The 8,880-nt window shown below is 40.9% G+C and overlaps 1 protein-coding gene and 1 long non-coding RNA gene across 3 annotated transcripts in view; both read left to right on the top strand.

Annotated features, from left to right (window-relative positions):
* The first annotated feature begins 2,323 nt into the window (after positions 1 to 2,323).
* On the top strand, positions 2,324 to 3,771 carry LOC111971581 (uncharacterized). The gene is made up of 3 exons (XR_002878275.1): positions 2,324 to 2,608; positions 2,776 to 2,940; positions 3,109 to 3,771. It is a non-coding gene; the product is annotated as an uncharacterized lncRNA (long non-coding RNA).
* A 2,634-nt stretch (positions 3,772 to 6,405) lies between these two features.
* Positions 6,406 to 8,880, top strand: part of LOC111972207 (tyrosine-protein kinase ABL2) — a 40,533-nt gene continuing 38,058 nt past the window's right edge. Inside the window, exon 1 of one of the 2 annotated variants that reach the window (XM_023999124.2) lies at positions 6,406 to 7,162. In XM_023999124.2, the coding sequence (XP_023854892.1) occupies positions 6,961 to 7,162 (202 nt within the window). In that variant the 5' untranslated portion in view covers positions 6,406 to 6,960. The remainder of the gene's footprint in view (positions 7,163 to 8,880) is intronic. The other variant, XM_023999127.2, reaches the window with a different exon arrangement.

Here is an 8,880-nt window from a genome sequence, read left to right as displayed (position 1 = left end):
TTTGAGAATGAGGGCTGTTTGTTTAGTATAAAGGTCACCTGACCTCTACCCTCGTCAGCTGTTACTCTGCAAACATAAAATACATTTACATTTACAGAACAAAAAYAGACAGAACAATCGCCACAGTCTTTCTGGGCATGAGATCATCAATTAAAAAATGTTTTTGTTAAAGGGTCATTGTCTCCAGCTATAAAAATGTTGGTTACCTTAGTATCTGACTTAATGTGTCTAATATCATATGGATTTAAATCATGACTTATTTTTAATTCACAACCATCCTTTTCATTTCACTGGAGCCTGCTCCTGTCTTCTTCCCTCCTCTGTCAGGATAAGGAGAGAAGTAAGCTCAGGTACTGAGCCTCTCACTGCTCCCCCTGCCCCCTTTTGCCTTCCACCCTTCTCCATCCTGATCTGCTCTCTTACTATGTCAGAAATCAACATGACATGTGTGCCATGGTCCTGTGTGTGTTCAACTCTATCCTGCCAGGATAACTTCAGTCAACACATCCTCACTCACAGCTAGCCTGTCCCATCGGTATTACACTCTTCCTGCATCTTCATTATATTGTGTACTGCAGTGGTTCCAAACTGTGGGGTGCGCGAGGGGTYGGCAGGCGGGGTGCCCACCCCCCCAAAGAAAATGTTGAAATACACTACCGTTCAAAAGTTTGGGGTCACTTAGAAATGTCCTTGTTTTTTTACATTTTTTGTCCATTAAAATAACATCAACTTGATCAGAAATACAGTGTAGACATTGTTAATGTTGTAAATGACTATTGTAGCTGGAAACAGCTGATTTTCCATGGAATATCTACATAGGCGTACAGAGGCCCATTCTCAGCAACTATCACTCCTGTGTTCCAAAGCCACGTTGTGTTAGCTAATCCAAGTTTATCATTTTAAGAGGCGAATTGATCATTAGAAAACCCTTTTGCAATTATGTTAGCACAGCTGAAAACTGTTGTTCTGATTAAAGAAGCAATAAAACTGGCCTTCTTTAGACTAGTTGAGTATCTGGAGCATCAGCATTTGTCGGTTTGATTACAGGCTCAAAATGGCCAGAAACAAAGAACTTGCTTCTGAAACTCGTCAGTCTATTCTTGTTCTGACACATGAAGGCTATTCCATGCTGGAAATTGCCAAGAAACTGAAGATCTCGTACAACGCTTTGTACTACTCCCTTCACAGAACAGCGCAAACTGTCTCTAACCAGAATAGAAAGTTGAGTGGGAGGCCCCAGTGAACAACTGAGCAAGAGGACAAGTGAATTAGAGTGTCTCGTTTGAGAAACAGATGCCTCACAAGTCCTCAACTGGCAGCTTCATTAAATAGTACCCGCAAAACACCAGTCTAACGTCAACAGTGAAGAGGCAACTCCGGGATGCTGTCCTTCTAGGCAGAGTTGCAAAGAAAATCCATATCTCAGACTGGCCAATAAAAATAAAAGATTAAGATGGGCAAAGAACACAGACACTGGACAGAGGAATACACAATTTTTTAGTTGAGGAACCCAGTCTGGCTTTCAACCCACATTTCATGAAAGTTGTAATTGTAGAATACACAAGGTGCACTTTCGAAATTGGGTAGGGCATCATCAGTTTTCTTCTTGTCCATGTCAGTCATTGCATACCTTAGAGAGCTATTTATAGACTTGTCATAAATGTCCAGATCAACTAACCCATGTCAGCTAACGTTTTTTAGCTAGTTTTTTTAGCCCATAGATTTTGTAGTAATGTTCGAGTCACTGAAATATCAAATTAGCACATTAAACATGGCAAAATGTATAGAATTAAACCTGCAAAATGATCTCTCTGCCAACAAGAGGGGTTTGTGTCATGAACACAAGGGGGGGGGGGGGGGGSWGGATGTTGTTCCCCAATGCTGGAAGGGGGGCCTGAGTGAAAAGTTTGGGAACCCCTGGGGTACTGCGTCATTCAGTATGGACAATTATGTTAACTACCTCCATATTGCTAGAGCAATAGTTTAAGGAATTGAAGAAAGGAAATCATAAGTCATCTCTGTGCGTTTTCCTCTCTCTATGAGTTCTGGTTCTCTTCTTAGCCTTCCTGCACTGCTGGCTCAACGCATTTGCTGGTATGCTACGGTTTACTGTCGAGATGTTTTACATACTGACATGTATCATCACAGCAATAGTTTAAGGAATTGAAGAAAGGAAATCATAAGTCATCTCTGTGCGTTTTCCTCTCTCTATGAGTTCTGGTTCTCTTCTTAGCCTTCCTGCACTGCTGGCTCAACGCATTTGCTGGTATGCTACGGTTTACTGTCGAGATGTTTTACAAGGTACACTGGCAGACACCTGTCCTCGATCATATTACTCATTTACTCCATCACTGACCAGATCTGCAGGACACTAGTGCCAGTGCTCACTACACTGCCTCAATGACACCTCAGCAGACATGGACGGACAGATATCTGAATTTGGATATTTTATATAGTTTAGCTGGCCATCTTCTTTACTGTTCTTTTTTATATAGATTTTGCTTCACAGGATTGGTGGAACTCGACACCCTTTGACAATTACTACCACACCTGGAACGTGGTGGTTAATGACTGGCTGTATTACTATGTATATTGTGAATTCCTAAGGGTGAGTGTTGCGTTATTGTTSCACTTAGCATTAATGTTACTCTGTTTTTACAATATTTAGGAAATATCCCTCCCATTGTTTTGTAACTCTAACCTTAAACAAGTAAACCAGTTGACCAACTTTGATAAACCGAAATTGATCTAATTTTCTCCACGCCGATCCTTAAGGTTCTTTCCCCACTCCACCACCTGACAGATGTCAAAGAAGACATTTCTGGCTGCAGGCATGTTTTTGGTCTTCACTGTGTCTGCAGTAGTGCATGAGTACATCCTGGCTATCTGCTTTGGCTTTTTCTACCCAGTCCTCTTCTGCCTCTTCGTGTGCTTCCGGAAGTAAGGCACCTTCATTACAATACACCTGGCACAATATAACAAGGTTTTTCTCCGTTGTAGCATATTTTTCACTACATCTTAACCGCTCTCTCATAATTTTCTTTACTGTGCTGTTCTCCCCCTTTTCAACTTCTGTCTGTGATGTTCAACTTCGTTCTTCATGATCAGAGAAAAGGCCCAATTTGGAACGTGATCATGTGGACTGCTCTGTTCCTCGGCCAGGGGGTCATCATCTTCCTCTACTCCCAGGAGTAGTATGTACAGCGCTACTGCCCCCTTCAAGAGGAAAACATCACTGCACATATTGGAAAATATACAATTTTGCCTCGTATATAATTAACTTTATACTTGAGTAGAGGCTCTTATCTAGGGTGACTTAGATGAGCAAGTATGGTTAAGTGCCTTGCTCAAGGGCACATCGACAGATTTTTCACCGAATTAACCTTTCGGTTACTGGGGCAGTGCTCTTAACCGCTAGGCTAGCTGGCGCCCTTTCTAGTTYTATCAAAGTTCCCATTCCTTTTAGCTGGGGGAAATTACTATACTCTTTCATTTCAAATGCACTTTCAAGACCAATATGGTAAATCGTGAAATGGCAGCTTTGCCTAAAAGTTTACCTTTTTTCAAACATGCAGTAATATATTTAGCAAATAATCTAGTTAGAGAATGTTTGTGAGTGTTTCATGTTCAGTTTCTGTATTTTGTGTCTACCGGTCCAGGGTGTTTTCAATCATGTTGAGGGATTATTCAACAAAATGTAGCTTTATTTGCAATGTTATTACTGGTAGGACTACTATGAATGTTACTATGAATGATTGTTTTGTCAGATGTGAAGCCTAATGCACATGATCAGATTAATTTAATGCTAATAAAGAATGCATATTTATTCAAAAGCAATATTGAAWGGGATTCTATACAAATCAGTAATTCATTCCACACCTGAGCTTGAATTGGTGGAAACTGCTGTTGCAGCTGGATGCTTCAATGTTACAATTCTGAATATGACCGATACATTTCAGTCCAAACTTTTGACTGGTACTGTGTCACGATCGTCTTGAGGATAATGAGTGGACCAAGGCGCAGCGTGTGAAAAATACATATTTTTTATTTGAGACGAGTGAAACACGAAACGAACACTTATAACAAAACGAAACAAAACAACAAACGACCGTGAAGCTACAAACGTAAGTGCAATACAAAAGCTACAAACGTTCTACATAGACAATTACCCACAAAACCCAATGCCTATGGCTGCCTTAAATATGGCTCTCAATCAGAGACAATGAACCACAGCTGCCTCTAATTGAGAACCAATCTAGGCAGCCATAGACATACAAAACCCCTAGACAAGACACTGACCCATTTAACCTACAAACGCCTWGACAATMCAAAAAACACATACATTCCCCATGTCACACCCTGACCTAACTAAAATAATAAAGAAAACAAAGAATACTAAGGCCAGGGCGTGACATACTGTATATATGTATTCACTTGATTAGTGCCAAAATATATGTAGCTTTGGCAGGTTTAGATTGTGAGGTACTGTTCCAAATAGCTAACGGTACTGCTATGTGTGTACAGTGCATTCGGAAAGTATTCAGACCCCGTGACTTTTTCCACATTTTGTTACGTTACAGCCTTCTTCTAAAATGGATTAAATTAATTTGTTTCCCCATCAATATACACACAAAACCCCAAAATGACAGGTGTTTAGAAATGTTGTCCTTTGAGAGTCCTTTAGGCAAACTCCAAGCGGGCTGTCATGTGCCTTTTGCTGAGGAGTGGCTTCCATCTGGCCACTCTACCATAAAGGCCTGATTGGTGGAATGCTGCAGAGATTGCAGAACCTTCTGGAAGGTTCTCCCATTTCCACAGAGGAACTCTGAAGCTCTGTCAAAGTGACCATCGGGTTCTTGGTCACCTCCCTGACCAAGGCCCTTTTCCCCTGATTGMTCAGTTTGGCCGGGCGGCCAGCTCTAGGAAGAGTGTTCGTGGTTCCAAACTTCTTCCATTTAWGAATGATGGAGCTGTTGTGTTCTTGGAGACCTTCAATGCTCAGATATTTTTTGGTACCCTTCCCCAGATCTGTGCCTCACCACAATCCCGTCTCGGAGCTCTACGGAGAATTCCTTCGACCTCATGGCTTGGTTTTTGCTTTGACATGCACTGTCAACTGTGGGACCTTATATAGACAGGTGTGTGCCTTTCCAAATCATGTCAAAAAAATATAAAAATTACATGTCCAATCAATTGAATTTACCAATTTACTTGACTCCAATCAAGTTGTAGAAACATCTCAAGAATGATCATTGGAAACAGTATGCACCTGAGCGCAATTTCGAGTCTCATAGCAAAGGATCTGAATACTTATGTAAATAAGGCATTTCTGTTTATTATTTTTAATACTTTTGCAAAAATATATTTAAAAAACGGTTTTGCTTTGTCATTATGGGGTATTGTGTGCAGATTGATGACGAAATTGTTTTATTTAATTTTAGAATAAGGCTGTAACGTATTTTGAGGGGGAAAAAATCAAGGGGCATTTAAGATTTTGGAGATTTAAATTTGTAATCTCATCCAGCAGATGGCGCTGAAATGTAAAATGTCAGAATTCCCACACTGACAATGCATTGTCAATTGATAATCCCAAATGATCCATAATTTTCCATTTTACTCAGTAGATAAGTAATTATCTAAACTGCACCGCTTACAATTGTGTGTTATCTGAGGAAAATGTACATTGATATTTATCCTATTGAGAGATTTTATTGCAAGGCTACTTCAGCCTGGCTGTATTTCAATTGGGGAACATTTCTGTGCTGTTTACTAGAAATTACTATTTGTTTTACTATTTCAGTGTTTTTTTTATTTCATTTGAGACAACAGCTCACTTGCAACCTTTTAGCTTTTCGTGATGTCTTCTGAYCATTTAGAACATTACTTTTTGTTTTACTCCAGAGTGATACTTTTGTTCAGATATCTATATTTTTTAACAGAGATTGACATTCCTCTATTTTTCTTGAGATCAATTTATGGAGTTATGGTGTTAAAACATTTCTGTGAAAATGGGTGTTCTGAGATATGCTTGATGTTATTACCATTACAGTGCATTAGGTATTGTTTGTCAGGTGGTGCCCGCTTCAAAACTAAGCTATGAATCTTTGAGAAAGAGTCTATTGTTGGTCTTTGTCACAAAATCCTGGGTTAGAATGGGTTAGAATGTATTTTTTATTTGAAAAGCACAGTTTTGGTTTTTGATGTAGGCCAACCTTAAAAATAGAATATTGTACATTTCACAATGTTAAGACAATTGGAATGGATTTTGTCAAATGCTTCTTTTTTGTTTTTTGTTAATTAAACTGTATTCAGTTCAATCACAGTCGTGATCAATGTCCATGAAATCACATCAGTGTACAGAAGATACCATGCAGGCATGACATGCTGGGTGCCATAGTAATAGTTGGTCCAGGGAATCTCATTCTCCAATAGGGTGGAGGATCAATGATGTATATAATCATTGGTTGGTCCTCGGGCTGTCCGTCATCTCGTGGCTCTGAGGTCCTAGTAACGTTGGGGACTTGTAATGGATCAATGTGATCTGGGGAGTGTGGTGAAATCCYCTTCCTAAATAGTAAACTCTATTCTGCGGTAAAGATGGCGGCTGCAGAAGGGGCGCGCAGTGGCCGGAGCACGGCGAAACAACCCTGAAGGGTCCATATTTCGTAGAAACTCGGACGTGGGGGACTGAACATTACTGCCTCGAGATCCCACGGACCGTTGGCAGAGAGTTTTCAGTGACTTTTGCTTTATTGTTTGAGACAAGGTGGGTGGGTTTCACCGATACTAGCTATCGAGCTAACGTTAGCGAGATAAGCTAGCTAGCTAGGACGTCGGGTGGAGAAAAGGGTGTCGAGGAAGACTATTCGGAACAGGCCGCTCCACAGTCGGGGGATGTGAACCAGGAGTGTGCAGGGTTGGCTAGCTTCGTCCCGAACATCTTTACAACGAACAGCGGGGATGGGACAACAGGTAGGCCGCGTCGGTGAGGGGGCTTCAACAGGACTCCAACCGCCACCACCGCAACAACACCCGGGCAAGGGGAACAGGGGAAGTGCAGGGAGGAGACCCCGGGAAGTCAGCAGTACCGGAACGGCACCAGGCAGGGTTGCTGCCGTTAACGTGCCGGACCCAGCAATTAATATATTCACCCAGCATTCAGGTAGGAGAAGACACATAGTATTATAAAATTGTTTATTTTAWCAACTGGTATGTCAAGTAATAACGGTAACTAGTTAGTCAAACTGATTTATTTAGCGGGTGTTTGCTAGTTAGCTAACGTGCTAACTAGTTTACTGCTAGTCAACTCGGTGTCCGACTACGACATCGTAGCGGAAATACAAGAACTTGTTATCATCAGTGACAGCTCTAGTTGTACGGTTAGTTAGCTTATGTTTGCTAGTTATCTTGATTTCTAGGTAAGTGTAGCTAGTCAGTGCTACTACGAACGTGGATTGTGTTTAGTTATTCTGAGACAACAGAGAGGGATGGGGGGGGACACGGTTCAGGACTGGAACAGCTGCAAGGAACAAAAAGGACCGTTCACGTCTATGACGACCTGGACTCCGAGTCCGAGATGCTTGTTAAACGATGATCTCTGCCACCCGGGATGCAGTGGCAATTCCACTCCATTAACTCACTATTGCAGCCACAACAATACCACATTTCAGCCTGGAGTGGTTTTCAAGTATGGTATTTTACAACATAGCCCACTCAACAGAAAATTGTTGTGCAAAGTAACTTTGAATTATGTTTGTGTAACAAACTATAATCCAACATATTCCTTGAGGATACTCATTTTCATAGATTGTAATTAAGGTACTAAAATACTCACTGTGCTCAACCTTGTGATGTAGTAGTAGTGCCCCAGTGGCAAACTCACATTGGTGTTCTAGGAGGGTCAAACTGGATAGATATACAGTACCAGTCAAAAGTTTACACACTCATTCTAGAGTCTTTCTTAATTTTTACTATTTTCTACATTGTAGAATAATAGTGAAGGCATCAAAACTATGAAATGACACATGGAATCATGTAGTAACCAAAAAAGTGTTTTAAAAAATCCACATATATTTTCGATTATTCAAAGTAGCCACCATTTGCCTTGATGACAGCTTTGCACACTCTTGGCATTCTCTAAACCAGCTTCACCAGGAATGCTTTTCCAACAGTCTTGAAGGAGTTTCCACATATGCTGAGCACTTGTTGGCTGCTTTTCCTTCACTCTGCGGTCTAACTCATCCCAAACCATCTCAATTGGGTTGAGGTCGGGTGATTGTGGAGGCCAGGTCATCTGATGCAGCACTCCATCACTCTCCTTCTTGGTTGAATGGCCCTTACACAGCCTGAAGGTGTGCTGAGTCATTGTCCTGTTGAAAAACAAATGATAGTCCCACTAAGCGCAAACCAGATGGGATGGCGTATCGCTTTGCAGCAATTTGACCATGAAGGCCAGATTCACRCAGTCTCCTCTGAACAGTTAATGTTGAGATGTGTCTGTTACTTGAACTCTGAAGCATTTATTTGGGCAGGGGTAACAGGCACACCTGTTAACTGAAATGCATTCCAGGTGACTACCTCATGAAGCTGGTTGAGAGAATGCCAAGAGTGTGCAAAGCTGTCATCAAGGCAAAGGGTGGCTACTTTGAAGATTTTCAAATATAAAATATATTTTTATTTGTTTAATACTTTTTTGGTGAATACTTGATTCCAAGTGTTATTACATAGTTTTTCTTTCTTCACTATTATTCTACAATGTAGAAAATAGTAAGAAGTCAAAGTCTTGAATGAATGGGTGTCCAAACTTTTGACTGGTACTGTACGTACAGTCATTATGCCTCTATCTAGGCCTGCAATGTGTCAATGGCACAAAGGATTTAG

This window comes from Salvelinus sp. IW2-2015, linkage group LG13, assembly GCF_002910315.2.
Source record: "Salvelinus sp. IW2-2015 linkage group LG13, ASM291031v2, whole genome shotgun sequence".
Taxonomy (NCBI): Eukaryota; Metazoa; Chordata; class Actinopteri; order Salmoniformes; family Salmonidae; genus Salvelinus; species Salvelinus sp. IW2-2015.
This window is presented reverse-complemented; position numbering and strand designations above follow the sequence as displayed.